The sequence below is a fragment of the Vicugna pacos genome, chromosome 11 (assembly GCF_048564905.1).
Source record: "Vicugna pacos chromosome 11, VicPac4, whole genome shotgun sequence".
Lineage (NCBI taxonomy): Eukaryota > Metazoa > Chordata > Mammalia > Artiodactyla > Camelidae > Vicugna > Vicugna pacos.
Window position 1 is genome coordinate 39,697,759 of NC_132997.1, and position 17,138 is coordinate 39,714,896.

Genomic DNA, 17,138 nt, shown 5'->3' on the forward strand with positions numbered 1-17,138 from the left:
AAAGCACCCTAGGTCACAGAGACGAACCAGTTTCCCTCCTTCCCTTCTGGCTGCTCCTTCCCAGTCCTTTGCCACATTCTTACTCACTCGGCTGTCTTCTCCACACTTTCCCTGAAGATCATATCCAGTCCTGTGACTTCAGGGACCCATGTGTCTGTGATGCCCAGACCTCCTGGGAAACCCCAGTCCTAAACGGGCCGCTTGCCTCTCCACCTGGTGTCTCACCCACCCTCGCTTGCCCCCACTGAACTCCTGAGCGCACCATACCTGCTTCTCTTCTGTTGGTGTCTGGGTCTCAGGAAAAGGCACTTGACCCGTGGGGTCCTAAGCCGGAGCCTCTTCTCTCTACCAAAGCTATCAACAAACCCTACTCCTACCTGCACCCCATGCAGTCCTAGCTTGTATCTCCAGAATTTGATGCAGGAAGAGCTTAATTAATATTTGATCAAGTGACCGATAGCAGTAAGAACACTCCACAGAACACTCAAACCCCATCTTTCCCACAGACCTGTGAGGTAAGAATAATTGTCACTCTGCAGAGGAGGAAACTGATGCCCAGAGAGAGGGACAGTTTTGCTTGGGTATGGGATGGCAGAGCCAGTGAATATGTAGGGGAGACCACAATTCCTGTTTGACTCTCCACCCTGGGCTCTCCCTGGGCAGCCACAGAAGCCAGGGGAGCTTCCTTGACCAGCCACACATGGAAGAAGAGGACCAGTTGGACAAGGAGCCAAGGCCAAAGTGATGTTCAGAGACCTAGTGGCAGGTCTGGCCAGGCTGCATTTGCAGGCATCCAGCATGGCAGATACCTGCTGACACCAGCTCCAAGTAGGACTCCTTGAAACACTCACAGTGAGGTTCTCAGAGGCTGCTCTGATGCTCAGGGAGCTGGGGGCCCCAGATGTGAGCCTTGGATCTGGCACCAACTCTCAGTGTAACCCCATATAGCTCACCCCTTTCTGGGGCTCAGTTGACATCCCTAAAAAGGGAATATGGGTAAGATTCCTGACTCGTTGGAGGAGGTGCCCTAATTCCTGGGAGAGAGTAGGAGTGGGTGGTGGCCTCAGCAAACAATCCCCAATTTGCACCCTTTGGGTGGGATTCCCCGCCAGGCTGTGGGTGGTGGGGAGGCCAGCCATCTGCCAGACCCTGCGAGAGTGCAATAAGACCCCACTGGAAAGGGGTGCTTAGGACAGTCTGAGTCTTCCTGAGCAGAACCCCTCTTTCTCCACCAGTGAGTGAGCCCCACCAGTTACAACTTGAAGCTGTTACTGACCACTGTGAGGGCGGGATGTGGGGACAGCAGAGAAGGGAAAACCGAGTTTTCCAGGCCGTAAGCAGCAGGATCTCAGGCTGGAGTGTAGACCTTGGTGCCTGTCATTAAAAGCCAGGTGGGGAAGCGTGAGGGCATGACCCACAGGGCCAGGTGCTGTGCGGTGACATGGTAGTATAGTTGCCCCTCTATATTCACGGGTTCTGCACCTGCGGATTCAATGAACTGCGGATGGCCAACTTAATACATATCCGCAGTTGGTTGAATCCAAGGATGTGGAGTGTGCCCATAAGCTTATGGGACTTGAATATCCATGGATTTTGGTATCCTCGGTGAGTCCAGGAACCAGTGCCCCACGGATGCAGAGGGACGACAATCTGTTGTCTTCTTTGGTCTATGAGACAAAGTGCTGAGGGGCAGCTTAGGGCTACAGCAGGAGTACAAAGGCTTGGAGGGGTCCCACATGCAGAGAACACACCAAGGCATGGGATGGGGGCAAGGGTTCGAGGTCCAAGCCACACCTCCTGCATAGTGCCACACACCCTTCCTCTGGACTAGGTGCCAGGTTAGGGATCACAGCGAGTGAATGGTGCACACTCCTTGCTGAGCTTTCCATTCTCCAGTGTCTGGGGAACTTTCTGCAGTTCCCTTGCTGATGCTTGGTGGAGGCACAGGGCTGAGAGAGACCAGAAAGGTGAGGCTGGGGCCTGAGGTCTTCCCAAACTGGAAGAGCGGCAGAGATGAAGTTGCCTCCTGGGCCAGTAAACCAGAGGGGTTTATACTCCTCTGCAAAAGGCTGGGCAAGCAAATCAGCGGTCCCTGGAGCTGGCATCCACAGAGAAGGGCCGACATGGGGACTCAGTCCTCAGTCCTCAGATTCTGAGGTCCAGAGACAGGACAAGTTTCTCTTACCGCAGGGCCCTGGGGGTGGGTGGTAGGAATCTCTCCAGGGCAGAACAGGTTAGGGTTAGGGTTAGGGTTAGGGCTAGGGTTAGGGTTAGGGTTAGAAGCAGGCTGTCTGTTGGGAGTTTGTGAGTAAGGAGCCCTTGGCTGTCAGAGATTGGGGGATGCTGAGAACAGAAGTACTGGTCCCCATCCTAGCAGGGCAGGATCAGGATTTCCCGAGACTGGCTCGTAGGGCGGGGAGAGAGCGAGGCAGGGCGTTCTGAGGCTGCAGAGAGCAGCGACAAGGGGTGTGGGCTTGGGTGGGGTCGGCTTACCCCCGCATGGTCACTGCGCACCAACTGTTAAGGTCCATGGGGGCAGGCTGGAGATCGAATTCCCGGAGTTGGGTTCGCTGCGGGGCAAACAAGGACGTAGGCGGGGAAAGGGGCGGGAGAATACGGGCTTTGCGGCCGAAATTGGGGACGCAACTCTGAGGATGGATGGAGCCTGCGAGGTTGGGGTCGTGGGGGCCGGGTGGAGGGCTCTGAGGACAAGGCTTGGAGCATGGAGAGGCCGTGGAGGCAGAGCACAAAGGACAGCGTCGGTCTTGGGGTCTGCGAGAGTGAACTTGAGAGGATGGGACCCTGGGGTCCTGGGCTTGAAGAATGGGGAGTCCGCAGGGCCGGGGCTAAGAGGGACCCGGCCAGGTATCCCAGGGTCTCGAGGGCGGGGTCGGAAGTTCGAGATCTGTGAGAGACCGGGCCAGAGTGACCAAGGGGAGGGAGGTAGGGGGTCGCCCGAGGGGCTGTAGACCTCGGTGTGGGAGGGAACAGGGGTCGAGGGGGCGGGGCCATGAGCCCTCGGGCGAGGAGCGGGGTCTGGGGCTGGGGAGTTGTAGGGAGCCGAGCCTAAACGACTGGGGACGGCAGGGTTGGGTTGAGAATATGGGTGTCTTGAAGGGTCGCTGGGCAGGCCTGTTAAACTGGAAGTCATGGTGAGGGCGGGGCCGAAAAGACGGGACAGTGGGACGTGCGTGAGGAGGGGGTCGGAAGGAGAACTGAGGGCTCGTGGGGCAGAACCGGGGAGGGCTCGTGGGGCTGTGGGCTATGGGGACAGTGAGGGGGAGTGGCAAGGCCATGGGGGCGGAGCGGGCAGGGTCTCGGGGGCGGGACCGTGAGCAGGGGGCGGGGCCGGGACGCCGACGTGGGCGGTGGAGCTCGGGGGCGGGCCCAGGTGAGCAGGGCTACCGCCCCCTTCGTCCCTCCTCCCCCGGTCCCCCCGCCCCCCCGTCACCCCTCGGCACCTCCCCTGCGCTGGCTCCGCGGGCCGGGCGGACGACGGCTGGCGGCGTCTTCGGCCCAGGCCAGGTCCGGCTCGGCTCCATCTTGGGCCGCTACGCTGGGCACCTGTGGCGGCTGCAGGAGCAGCGCTTCCGCCGGTCTGCGCGGCCCGGGGCGGGCGAGAGGGTGAGAGGTCAGCTTCGTGCTTGCCCGTGAAGGTGGGTGGGCTGGGCGGCGCCTCCCTTTCCTGCGCCCCGGAACCCCACTCGTCACTTATGCCTGCGCTCAGACCCCCCGCATCCCGGTCCCCACCCAGTGCTCAGCGCCCCGCGTGGCCGCATCCCTCCTCCCATCTTTCCTCTCATTGCCTATCCCATCCCCTCTTCGTGTCTCCTCTGCCCATCCTCCCATTTCTCAATACTCTGCCCACGACCCCGTCTCCTTCTGCCTCCACCCCTACTCCTATTGCTTCTTACCCCTCCCCTTCCTCCTCCTTTTTCCATCCCCACCTCCTCCCCCATCCCACTCTCTTCCCAGGCCCCCAGGCCCAAATCTCCCTTCCCTCTCCTTCCTCCTGCCCTCCATCCCAGCCCTCTTGCACCACAGCCCTCTCTTCCTTCAGTCCCTGTCTTTGATTCTGGGAAGGTCTGTAGCCTAGTTTGGGCAATCGTGTTGAGGACTTTCTCACTGAGATCGGGTGGGCTTTGTGTGGGAGGGGCAGGGCAGGGACCCGTGCCCTGGGGGAGAGTGTACGGTGTGGTGTGTTCAGGCCTCGGCCCGCAGCCAGAGGCGGCCTGCGCGTTTGGTGTGCAGAGTGCAGCTGTGTGGATGCTGTTTCCTGCAGGCTCGCACAGCCAACGGGCCTGTGTGCTGGCCTCTGGTGTGTCCATGGGTAGGTCGTGGGCCTCTGCTGGTACATGGGTGCCCATGGCCACGCAGGTAGGGGTACCTCAGCCACTTGGACTGCTTCTGATTTGGGGCAGCTGGGCTTGGAGGCTACCCTTCTCCACCCCAGGTTCCTCTGGGATGAATGGACAAATCCTCTTCAGGGGAGGAGTCTCTGGGGCTGGTGGGGCCTAGGCCTCTCTGTGGTAAGCAGAGCTGGGTCCTGGGGTCTCTGCCCCCCTGTTACCCCAGAATCCTTTTCTGGCACAGCTTGTGACTTGGACATCTTTTTCTTAAGGTCTCTTCAACCTCTCTGTGATGGGCAGGTTTCGTCTCTCTAAACATTTCTCAGTAGCTCAAGGATGCTCCATACTGCACACCCCAATTCTGGCCCCTAAAGAGTAGTTCGGTCCTGTCAAGCTCTCTTTGGCTGCTGGAATGGATCCTACCGCTTGCTAGACGTTGCCATGCCCTCACTCTGCAATGAGGGAATTGGGTGGTATGTATCCCTACCTGGTCCCTGAGGGGCAAGGGCCATATTTCAACAAGTGACCACATAGTTTTGCTTTTTCCTGTTTTGGTTTTGCTGGAAGCAGAAGTCATCCTCTGAATGCCTGTCCCTTAAAAAAGGCGACCAGTATGGATGCCAGAAGTGTGTTCTGCAATGGAGCCTGCTTGCACTGGCCTTGGTAGCCCCCCCTGGGTGCACCCCCAAAGGCCTGGGCTCTTCTGCTGGGGTGACATTGTAGGAGCTGTAACTTCAGACCAGGTCAACCTAGCAGTCTCTTTGGTTGGGCCAGTCTGAAAGTTTCTGCAGAACTGGGAATTTTCACTCAAAGTTGTTGATTGCTGCACGTGAGGCTGCTTGCTCCTCCTCCTACCGACAAGAAGACCTGAGGCAGCAGGAGAGTCCTGCTTGGCCACAGGGAATTGGCCACATTGCAACTTTGACCTGCCTCAAATGCGGCAGGAGAGAGAGAACATTAAAGTGTCATCTGAAGAACACTAGGGGCCTTGGATGCTTCGGTACCTACCTTTAACTTGTGCTAAAACATCTTCCCAGGGTCTTTATTTGGAATGAAACCAGAGCCTTTTCCAAGATTTTTAAGGCAGACAGGCATGCCGTTCGGGGCATTTAGAATGCAGACCTCAAACTTGTGTGTGTCCGTGTGCCTGCATGTATGAGCAAGTGCACGCATAGCCTCTCAAGCTGAGGTTTAAAATAGACCTGGAAACTGTGATGATGGAGACACTGGGAACCTGGTGGTGACTAGGTCCTAGGATGGGATGAGGGTAGGAAAGATTAAGAAGCAAGACCAAGCTAACCTATGGAGTGTCTCAATGGCTTCCTGAAAGGATCTTTCTGCCCTTCCAGGCCTGGTCCCCAGTACTCATCCTGTGATACCCTGAGCACAAGTCATTTCTGTTGGGAGGAGGAAAGATAAAATTATTAACAATCATGTTCACTCTTCATGACAGCCTTGCAGAGTGGGGATTTATTTCTGATTTGCTGAATGAGGAAACTGAGGCTGAGAAAGGTGAGGGGTCCATCCAAGTGCACGCATAGGGAAGAAGCAGACCCCTTGCCCACCTGCTCGCCCATGGCTCCAAGGCTTATATGATCAGCTCCCCCACTTCCTGGGAGGCCCTTCTCCTCTGTGGCACGGGGTTCATCTGTGGGTTCTTGGATGTTTCTGAGCTGTCCCACGTGTCCGTTTTGTCACCTGTCACTTTTGGGGTGAGCTAAAGAAGGAAACCAACAGACATACACGCTCCCACCCCCTGGGATCTTTGTGCTCATCACTCTCTGGGTGATGGCCAACCCTGGGCACTAGGCCCTTCATCTGGGGAGGCAGGCACAGTAGGACCCTTGTCGCTGACAGCTTCTCACTAGCTCCTGCTGCACGTGAGGCTGGTTGGGGTCTGAGGGTGTCTCCAGTCTTGTCCCACCTGCTTCCTAAGAGGGACCGGGGTCTGGCCTGGCTCCTTCTGGCCTGGCCCCCAAGGAGGGTCAGGGTAGGTGGGGCTCAGCCAGAGGCCAGGTAGGCTGTCCAGACAGGGCTTCCTTTGCCTTCTTGGACTAGTGGCTCAATGGTTGTCTGCCTGCCAGGGGCTGTCTATGACCACAGCCTTCCCTCCTGACTCTGGACAGCCTAAGAAGATGCTAAGAAGCAGGTGGGGTGGGATGGGCATCCAGGCTCTGCTCCAGCTCATTCACTTGTTCCACCGGCATGTCATGGGCACCACTGGGAGTGCCAGACGCTGTGCCACTTCTGGGACTCCGATTGAGTCACTGCCACAGTAAATAAAAAGGAACGACAGTGAATGGTGATAGCATCTAGGATGGAGGTCTGCACAGTGCTCAGAGGGGGCACAGAGAACCTCAGACACTTCTGGGTTTGATTCCTGGCTTAGTCACTTACCAGCTGTGTGCCCTTGAGCAAGTCACTAAATCTCTCTGAACTTTAGCCATCTCTTCTGTAGAATGGGGAAGGTGATGTATTTCATGAGGTTGCTCTGACTGTTAAATGAGACAGTGCCGGAAAGGAGGGGGCATATGCCTGGCACATGGTGGGTGATGGGGCACTGAGAGCTGCTATTGTCATCACTGTGATTGTTATTGGCTTTGTTGCCCTCCTCTGTTTATACGTCCATCTTGGAGCTCCTTGAGGGCAGGGCCTGGGCCATAGTCCTCTCTTGGCTACTCATCCTTTTCCTGACCCTTCCGGGGACCAGTCTGGCTTCAGCTCGAAGGAGCAGCCAGGCCAGGACACTTCTGCCGAGGCTGGAGCCCTGTGTAGAGCTGCACAGTCCAGTATGGTCGTCAAAACGTGGCCATTTAAATTTCAATTACTTAAATTGAAGTAAAATCAGGAAATCCATTTCTTAGTCTCACTAGCCACTTGTCAAGTGCTCAGTAGCTACACGTGGCCAGTGCCTCCTGTACTGGGTGGCACAGAGCAGCATCTTTCCAACATTCCAGAAGTGCTGATTTGGACTTCATAGCAAGCCTGGAGCTCTCAGGGGACAGCTGCTCCCGAAACAGCCTCACTGTTGGCTCAGACAGCTAGCAGCCATCTCCTGAGCTCTGGGACAGCGAGAAGTTTGTAATATACAGAAACTGATTTCCCGAGAGCCCTTCCTACGCTCCCTTTCGGGTGGCTCTGCTCACCTGGCCAGGATGGTTGGTCTCCTGGCAGTCCTTATCAGCCCAGGGACGGAGGGCAGGACTGGGATTGCCCAAACTGCAGCTGTTGCCTGCTGTCCTCGCCCTGTTTCTCCAGCTGGTCCTGCCTGGCTGGGAGTCCCAGAGTGATGTTCCTAATATACAGTTTTGGCCCAGGCCAGGCTGACCCAGATGTCGCAACCCCACTCTCTCTAGAGCCCTGCCCAACCTCCACTCTGCTGCCCTCCTCTTGTGCTCAGAGCACATGGTCTCCTGCCTTCTGTTCCCTGTTCCCCCTTTTCCCCTGGGGCACCATCTCCAGGCCCAACTTTCATGGCTGGCCTTCCAGGAAGCCTTTTCTGATCCACCATGCAAAATGAGCCCTCTTGCCTTGGAAATGCCCTCCCTCGGGCCCCATTCTTGACACTCAGCCCTTTCCTCTGCATTTACTCTTGTATTTGCTCGTTAACTCCGTCAGGCATACAACAGACACTCTCAGAGTGCCAGCTACGTGTTAGGGCCGACAGAGGGGAACAGGCCACAGGCCTGGCTTGGACAGCTTCAGGTTGGTGGGAGGCCCAGAGCTGGCCAGACTCTTGCATCCAGCCCAGACAGCTCAGTCAGAGATGGAGCCAGCCCCGCTTGGGAAAGCTTCCCAAGGGAGGAGATGCTGAAGTTGAGGGGGCCGGTGCTGACTCTGGGCTATGGATGGGCCAGTCGGCAGATCTAGAGGGCTCTATGTGGCTGGAGGAAGGGACAGGATGGCAGGGAGGGAGGGGGGGCAAGAAGGGTGCAGGCGTCTGATTGATGGTACCAGTATCCCCCGCTTTTCAAAAGTTCAGTTTATGCCACTTCTCTTTTACAAGAGACCTACATTAATTAGTACCTTTTTTCAATAATAGAAATCTGAAGGTTTTTGCTTTTACAAGAAAAGGTAATTGCTTCTTTGCTTCATGCCATTTTGGTTTATGAAATGTTTCATAGGGTTGCTCTGCTTTCGGATAATGGAGGAGACCTGTATTGGACCCCATTCTGGGGGACACAGCAAATCTAAATTAGTTTCATGTTGCTCAATTACAGGAGCCTGGAAAGCGATAGGTGCTCAGGAGATGACTGTGGGAGGAATGAACAAATGCCGAGTGAGTCCTGCGTGTGAAGGGCTGATGTGTGGCAATCAGGAAACCCCTCCCCCTTCAGAGCGACCAAGGCTGAGCCCCAGAGACATCTCAGCCAGGCTAGGCTAGAGAGGATGGGGAGAGGGGCATGGGAGAACCCAGGGTGGTTCTCAGTTCACACTGAGATGATAAATGGTCCTTTATTCATTTCTCGTTCATCCCACAAACCTTCTCTGAGCCCTCACAGGGCACCAAGGAGGCTCTAGTCTGAGCAAGAGGGATACTGACAGTCCCTGGAGGAACCAGGCTAGTATTTAGCAGTCAAGCTTCACTGGTTATTAAAATACTGCAATACTTCCGTTCTGATTGACTAAACGCTGTCATCCCAAAGCCCCGGTTCCCAGGGCCACAGCAGGCTCGGACTCTCTCCTACTAGCAACCCCCCCACGCCCCCATAACCCAGCAGTATAAAGAGTCAACAGCTGGCCTGGTGGGTGGTCTCCAGGACCTTACTCAAGGGCTGGTTCTAATTGCTCAGTACTGGTTATTAGACATTTGTAGTGTCATCGTGGTGTATAATGTGTGGTGAACTTGATTTAAAATGTCTGGTGTCCTGTCATTGTTTGGCTCATGGCTCTGACCTGTCGGGCAGGCTGGGATGGAAGCTGCCCCTCGCATCATGTGAGCGCCCAGCAGGGTCCAGCAGAGATGCTGCCACCCAACTCAATGCCAATCCCTCCCTCCCTCCCTCCCTCTCTCTCTCTCTCTCCTGCAGGCAGCCATGAGATCCAGCCGCCTGGAGCCAGGCGCCCGGGAGCCCGTCAGCCCACGCCTTCAGCCCCTGTCCCAGAGCTCCTCCAGCCTGCTGGGTGAAGGCCAGGGGCGGAGGCCAGAGCTCCGCAAGAGCGTCAGCAGCACTGTATGGCCAGCCCAGCCGGGTGAGGCTAGCGCTGGGCCCCGGGCCCCAGAGGAGGAGAGGCCCCAGGCTGAGAGCATGGAGCAGGCACCGGCCTCTAGCACCCGGCCACAGCCTGGGGCCGTGGCTCACTGGCGGAGCAGCACGGTGGGCAATGTGTCTACCATGGGTGGTGGTGACCTGTGTTGCCTACGAGACCCCAGCGCTGCCGCTGTGCAGAGGAGCCACTCGGACCTGGCCCGGAGCACCCAGACTCGGGGCCACAGCGGTGCTCGGAAGGCCAGCCTCAGCTGCTCAGCCCTGGGCAGCTCGCCTGTCCATGGGGCTCAGCCGCAGCCTAGCGGTACTTCTGGCCAGGGCGGCCAGGCCCCTGCAGTCCTGGAAAGGGACCAGGCTGTGGAGGACGGGATGTCAAACTCAGCCCAGACACTGGGGGAGAGTCAGGTGTGGGTGCCGCCACTAGACCTGGAAGGCACAGCGACCCGGAGAAGCAGCCCCAAAGCCACTGGGCAGCTGGCCACCACCTGCTGCCATGCTCTGTCCCCAGCAGCTCTACTCTGTGGCATGAGGGAGGTAGGGGCCAGCGGCTGCTGCCACGCCTTGCCTGCCCCAGGGATCCTGACCTTTCCCAAGCTAGTGGCATCAGTGAGTGAATCTGGGCTGCAGGCTCAGCATGGGGTGAAATTCCAGTGTAGGTTGCCCGGGGGGCTTCCTGGGCATTCCCACTGCTGTGCCCACCCTTGGGGTCCCACCGGGTTAGCCATGGAACCTGGTGCCAGGACCAAGGATGTGTGGACCATGACCTCAGCCAGTGACTTGGCCCCCATCTTGCTGTCCCCTCTGTCAGCCCAGGATGCTGGCGTGCAAGTGGCCCCCCAGGCAGTCTGCAAGGCGGTGGCCACCAGCCCGCCTCTGGAAGCCCCTGTGGCCCTGCACACATTCCCAGAGGTGACTGTGGGGTCCAGCCTAGAGGAGGCACCGTCCCCTGTGCGAGATGTGCGGTGGGACGCCGAGGGCATGACATGGGAGGTGTATGGAGCTGCAGTGGACCCTGAGGTGCTTGGCGTGGCCATCCAGAAGCACCTGGAGATGCAGTTCGAGCAGCTGCAGCGGGCACCTGCCAGCGAGGACAGCCTGTCTGCCGAGGGCCGCAGGGGGCCACTTCGGGCCGTCATGCAGTCCCTGCGGCACCCTAGCTGTTGTGGCTGCTCCAGTGCAGCCCCCGAGTGAGGAGCTGCAGCGCTGGGAGCTGCCCTGGGCCCATGGACTCTGCCCCTGGGACAGTGGGGGTCCCTTGCTCTTTGGACCCACTGGCAGCCACGGACATGTCTCTGCTGTCAGCTGCCTGCAGATCACAGGACTGCAGCCTGGGGGCTTCCTGCCCCCTGCAGCTGGGCTGGTTTTTAAGGGCTTGATTCCCAAGAGCCACATCTGCACATCCAATGGGCTCTGAACTGTGGGACAGTTTCAGCACTGTGCACAAGATTGATCCTAACTTTTCTGTAAAAATCCTTGACCTGTTCAGTCTCTGCTTAGAACTCTGCCATAATGATTTCCCCTAGGTCTCTTGGTGGCTTTATTTTTCACAGCAGTGCTGAGATGTAGTGCATTCCTGACATGAGAGGTGGAGCCCTGAGTGTCAAGGGCTGCCTGGGTCTTTAGGGAAGGGGATGGGCATTGGCCAAGGCCTCCCGTGGGCTACACGCTGGTTCATCCACCTTCCTTTGTGGAGTCTTCACCTCTTCCTCCGTTTTACAGATGCAATGACAGACATCTGGCAGGGCTATGCTGCCACACCCCAGGTTGGACAGTTGGGGTGGTGGGCTAAGATCAGAACTAGGGCTGGCTGAAGCCTGGAGTGTTTTCCTAGAGCACGTAGCTGCCATGAACAAGAACTTACTGAGCCCGTATTCCGTGCCAGGTTCCATGGATTCCCTGGGGAAGGAGATGGAGGCTGCCTGTGCCCTTGCTGAGCTCAGTGTGTGGGACGAGGGCTCTGAGCATTACTCAGGGCCACAGGGGACTTCTAAGAGCCAGCCACTTTGTAGGTCACTGTGTCAGGGGTTGGCCTCAGAAAGAGAGAACAGAGGTCAGCTCTCCCCAAATATGTGGCAGTGCCTGAAATTGCACCATTATCACTTCATTCCTTTGGCTTAAAGACTTACTCTCAGCTGGTGCAGTTCTTCAAAGGAGGGAGGGCAAGATTGGGTGGGGAAAGGGGAGGAGCCTGGGGTGGGGTCTCCCCCACTAGTGGGAAATGGCGGGAGGCCATAGGGGTCCGGGAGGTCCACGGATGTAATTGTCCAGTCCTGTCCAAGTGGTCCCACTGGCCAGGCAGTGGGGGCTGGGGCATCCTGGGGACGGGGAGTCCAGGACACTGGGGCTTAGCACAGCCTGGCTTCATCGCCCAAGGAGCTCTCAAGACCTGTGGAGGGTGGGAGTGAACTGTGTCCTTGTTCTGAGGCTTAATGTTGAGGATCACAAGTTCTTGAGACAGAATCCACCAGCCCAACCTGTGAGGGAGACAGAGGTTAGTGTCCTGCCCAGAGTCACCTGGCAGGGGAGGGTGGAGTCAGGGGCACCTGCAGCTCTGCTCATGACCTGGCTGTATTCCTGAGCCCTCTTCTGCACCCAGGAACTGGGGCCTGACAGCTGGCTTGCTTTTCGCCACCCCCAAGGGCCCAGTATGCTTGAGATGGAAATGACTCATGCAACAGTGGGCTAACTTTTAAAGCCGGAGTAGCATTCTAACCCGCCAAAGGAACAAGGTGAGAAAGGCAGGCTTCGGGTCAGAATGCCTTCCAAGGTCCCAACATGGGGTCCTCTTACCCCCAAACCTGCCTTGCCACTCCCAGCTGAGGCCAGGGAAAATGCCACCCCTGCTTGAAAATGACAGCGAATCAGAGCTGCTACTGAGGGTAGAGGCTGGGGCAGAGGGGTTGGGTGTGGTGTGCAGAAGGGGACTTGCCCTTATCCCCTTTATGAAATGTGATCAAGCAGGTTCTCATGCAGTCAGTGAGGCTCTAGGCGAGGTGTGGCCGGGTTGGGGGTGGGGCGGGTCCTGTCGGTCCTGCCGGATGTGGTCCTGGGCATGTCACGCTCTGGGGAGTGACATTTCGGTACCAGGCTGCTCTCACCTCTGGCCCTGTATGGGAGCATCAGGACCATCAGCTGTGGGGACACGAGAGGAGTCGAGTGAGGAGCTGGGGTTGGGAGGGCACCTTCACACGTGGGCCAAGCTGAGCAGGGTGTTGGGGCAGTGGGGCTGGACAGGTGGGCGAGTGGGCAGGGGCATAGCGGGCAGAGAAGACAGCCTGGCCCGAGGCTTGGAGGTGCCTGTCCTGCCCAGGCTGTGTTGAGTCACGGCGGCACAGGCTGTGTTGGGCTGTTTGTTGGGTTGGGAGGCTGGCAAGGGGGTTCCAGGTGTGAGGCTCCTGGTGTGACCAAGGAAAGGGACTTTATAGGGGCTGTGGAAGCAGATTTCATTATAGAAATATCTGGTGGCTATGAGGGGAGATTCACGTGGAAGGGGTGGGAGGCTGGAGACCAGGGGGGATTTGGGGGTGGGAGCCATGGACGGACCTGTTGGGGGAGATGGAGTGGGCAGCTGGGGGCTGGGTGCACGTGCAAACACACACACACACACACACACAAGGTGCATGGTGGATTCGGGAAGGAGGAGGAGTTCCAAGAAGTTGAAGTTTCCAGTTTGAGTAAAAGGAGGGGAGGCTACCACCTGAGACAAGGGGAGGCAGGCGGGAGGTTCGGGACGGGCAGGCGAAGAGCCACATGCCACAGGGTTTGGCTGGGATCAGTGAAACCCTCTGTGGAGAGACTCTCTCCTCTGTCCCATGCAGACTGGCAGGAGTGCACGCTATTTGGCCGATGGGTGCTGGGCTGCGCCACAGCAAGGCTGCGTGCACCTGGCGGGCCCGGATGGCTGGCTGGGCTGTGCCTGGCTGGAAAGGGCTAGCTGAGCCGCCCATCTTTACCTACCTCATCGAGATGGAGATAAATGTTTGCAGGGTGGTGCTGGAATCCAGCCGGGCCTGTGTCCGGCCCTGGGAACAGGACACCCGACACCCTCCTGGTTAAGCTGGCCACCCCAAAACAGCAGAAATGATGTCTTAGGCCTTATTAGCCAAGATGCACAGCCTCTGTGGACAGGTCAGCCTGGAGCAACTGCAGCTTAATTTCTGAATCAACCTGGAGACACCCCACCCCCAACAGCCTTCTTGCTGTAGCCCCTCCCCAGCCAGGTCTGACTGGCAGTGGTTTAGGGTCCCAGGACATGGTCACCAGCTTCGTTTACAGATCCCCTCCACTCAGACTCCAGATTTCTGACCAGACTTTCCAAGTCCCCTTCAGGCCTGGCTCTAGGAGGGGGTGGATTTCATTATTTGTATGTTTGTTTTATTTTGAATTCGAAATAAAGTCACGGAGGTCAGGGCTTTGCCGGGGAAGGGTCCATTTGGTCCAGACTGGTCTTGTTTGTTTTGTTCCAGTAGATTCTGTCCTTTGGAGCATCCCCCAGAGTTCAGCACCTTGGTTAGTGAAATGCAGGGTTTTACATTTACCCATGTTAAATTCCTTCTTGTTTGTGACTTTGGCCCGGCCCAGTTTTGTCATCTGAAGCTATGACGAATCCTTTATCAGTTTCCATCTAACTTCTCAGGCAGCCAGACAGCCTAGGGCCTGTCACTGGGACATCCGATATAGATCAGCACTGGTCCCCAGGTCCCGACAAGTCCATCATGGTTAAGTTTGTTTAAGGACAAATTTGTTAAAATCCAGGCCCTCAACATCAGTAGCACTCTTTCTCACCCAAATCGTAGCCCGGGACCGTCCCCTCCAAACAAGGAAGAAGGATAGAAAGCATGGCCCGATTGAGCCTTCCTTAGCAAGTCTGGTCCTGGTGATCACTGCTTCCCTTTCTAAGATCTTGGCCACTTCTGTTTAACAAGCTTTTCTAGAAGCTTGAGATCAACAGCATGCTGAGATATGCAGACGCTACCGTATTGCTCTTTTGGAGATTGGGAGCCGCCCTGCTCTCACCCTTGGCCCTACCCCTCCTCTTCATCCTGGTCCCTGCCCATGGCACACCTGGGCTCACCTGCACGGGTCCTGGGAGGCGGCTGTGAGGGGGAGGAGCATGACGCTCACACAGCAGGTCTCTGGCACCTTCCTCACTAAGCCTTTCCCCAGGTCTGCTCCCCCTTTCTGGTGAGAATCTTTCAGAGGCTGGGTGGAGACCTCCCCGATGGACTGGGAGAAGAGGGGGCTCACTCTGCTGCTGTGGTTACACAGAGATGATAAACCATGAAAATGTCTCAGAAATTTGGATGTTTGAGAAAACTAATCAATGTAACCAAATCAAAGTTGCATTGGCCCATAGGACTGGAGATGGACTGATGGAGTCTGACTCCCTTACTCCAAGAGTTGGGTAAAGGCAAACTTGGCTCAGTTTCCCCATGATTCTCCATGACTCCTGCCTCACTCCTTTCCCTCCAAGCCCAGTGAGGATGCAGATCTGAACCCTGGAACATGTGTTCCCACATGGGTGTCCTAAAATTCATTTTTCACAGTCTCACTTTGTAGGAGAGAGGGTGGGGATTGGAGGCATACAGCAGTTGACATCTGGGGCTCAGAGTGGGTGAGTGTGTCCTATTTTAAGGCGTGTGGCTTTTGGCCTTGTACCCCTCACCCAGGCTGTCCTGGCTGGGAACTTGTCATTTCCCGACATCTTTCCTGAGAAAGGACACAGTGTGCTTTCCCAGCACCCTGTGAACGTGGCTGAGAGGGTGCAGCGCCTCTGTCAGTGTCCATCCAAGGAGCTGGGGGAGGCTGTGCAGGCCGTCCTCCCCCCTTCTTCCTTCTCTTTATGTCAAGGCTCTGCCTTACCTTCTCCCTCCTTCTCTAAGTCTCGGCACCCCCATTTTCATGAGTCTAAACCCTTTCTTCCCACCTGTTCTGTCTTTCTCTGGATAAAACCCAAACCGTCTGAGCTTGCCAAATAGCTTCTGAGCATCTGCCTAGAGAAGGAGGCCTCCCTGGGACACCCTGGGAGATTTCCGTCGCTTTTGCCCAGAGAGAGAAATCAGTTGTCAGTGGTCCTGCCGGATGCGTGAAGAGGCTTTGGTCAGGCTACAAGGTCACATTTTCAGTCCTCAGTTTTGGTGGCCTTTATTGGGCCCTGGCTGGCAAGGTCACCCAAGGGGCATGCCAGGGGAGTGGTACCCATCTGCTGGCTTTAGGCAGGCCATCTCTCTTTCATGTTTTCAGAATCTTCTTGCTTGGCTTATCATTACGTTGGGTCACGTCCTGGGCCTCAGCAGGGACCCACCCTTGCTGTCTTGTCTTTGTGCTTTCTTCCTGTATGGGACTGGGAGCCAGGGCTGGGGACAGGGGCAGAGACTTCTGTCTTTGCCACCAAGTGGACACTAAGTAGGTACCCACTGAGAAGGCCTGAGTTAGGCCCAAGTCGAGAGCCTTTGTTGGGGCTGGAATTTTCCATGGCTCACCAAAGAACTATACTTGGGGTGCTGGAGTCCAGCTGGGAAGGAGTGCAATTGCCCCTCACCCTAGGCCCACTCGACCCCTCCCCTCGAGACTTCTGCTTCCCCCGCCCTCTGTTCCCTTCTCATTTTTAGCAGTCAAGGGTCTGGGAAGGTAGTGACCAAGGGCGCCATTTTGTAGGCAAGTTTTGTGGCTTTTGTAAGCCCAGCCTGCATCTCCTGAGGAAGACTCTCTGGTTTGATTTTCTTTCCCTTCAGGCCTGAGGGAATTCAGGGAGAGGAAAAGGGACTTCTTTCAACTTCCTAATAATATAGTACAAAAAAGATTTCAACCCAACTCCCCTCTCCGCTGAGATACTCCCCTGGCCCACAGCCTCCTCCGTGGCCACACCGCTGGGCCGGGAAAGGGGGAGACAGGAACCAGCAGGGCTGTGGTCCCAGGACGGCTGGGACGCAGAACTGGGCACATCTGAAACCCCCGGGAACACTACCTGAGCCTTGCTGAAGGGCAGGACAGCTGCCCTTTATTGGAATTTTTGGTATTTGATCTTTAAAAAATTTTTTGATTTAAAAATATTGCATGAAAATATGATTTATCTTGATTAATGAGTCTTTTCCCGGCCCTTTAAATTTTGTGCTTGGTCCCTGCCTGGACTCCTTCTCCTCTCCCAGGGCCTTAGGTGTCCTTGGTCCCCTGTGGTTTTGGAACTGGGGCTGGGAGCAGTAGCCCCCTTTCCTTCTCCTGCCCCTCATCCACCACTGACGGGTGCTAGGTGGCGCTGGGATGGGGAGGTCTCTCTGGATCGAGGGGAGAGGGGAAGAAAGTTCAGCTCAGACTCAAGCAGGCGGGGTCCGGCACTGGCCCCTGCCCTAGGCAGCAGGTGGGCTTGGCCTAGGGCTTCGGTGCAGGGCTGGTACCCAGGCAGCACAGCCCGCGGGAGGGGTCCGGGCGACCCAGCGGCCGCGGAGTCGCCCTCCGGAGGCTCCTGGGGTCGGAGGCTGTGAGCCACCGACCCAGATCCTACTCAGAGTGGCTTCCACTGACCTCCCGCCAGTCCCGCCCTGGGTTGGAAACGCTGGGCGGGCTGGGGGAATTCTGGTCA

General features: G+C 56.9%; 1 protein-coding gene across 5 annotated transcripts; it reads left to right on the forward strand.

The window, feature by feature from the left end:
• The first annotated feature begins 3,476 nt into the window (after nt 1-3,476).
• Nucleotides 3,477-11,077, forward strand: GPRIN2 (G protein regulated inducer of neurite outgrowth 2). 5 transcript variants are annotated; one of them, XM_031682348.2, is made up of 2 exons: nt 3,477-3,656; nt 9,380-11,077. In XM_031682348.2, the coding sequence occupies exon 2, from the start codon at nt 9,386-9,388 to the stop codon at nt 10,748-10,750; it is 1,365 nt and encodes a 454-aa protein (XP_031538208.2). In that variant the 5' UTR covers nt 3,477-3,656; nt 9,380-9,385; the 3' UTR covers nt 10,751-11,077. The 5 variants fall into 5 exon arrangements, with proteins under 5 accessions (XP_031538208.2, XP_072828416.1, XP_031538206.2 ...); XM_072972315.1 differs by having other exon boundaries at nt 3,477-3,631; nt 9,384-11,077; XM_031682346.2 differs by having other exon boundaries at nt 3,494-3,631.
• The last annotated feature ends 6,061 nt before the right edge of the window (nt 11,078-17,138 follow it).

Excerpts from the sequence above, each read along its gene's own strand:
- GPRIN2 (XM_072972314.1), top strand. The coding sequence starts at position 8,599 with ATGACTGTGGGAGGAATGAACAAATGCCGA. Across the intron at positions 8,629-9,379 it reads GAGGAATGAACAAATGCCGA|GCAGCCATGAGATCCAGCCG; the intron begins GTGAGTCCTGCG and ends TCTCTCCTGCAG.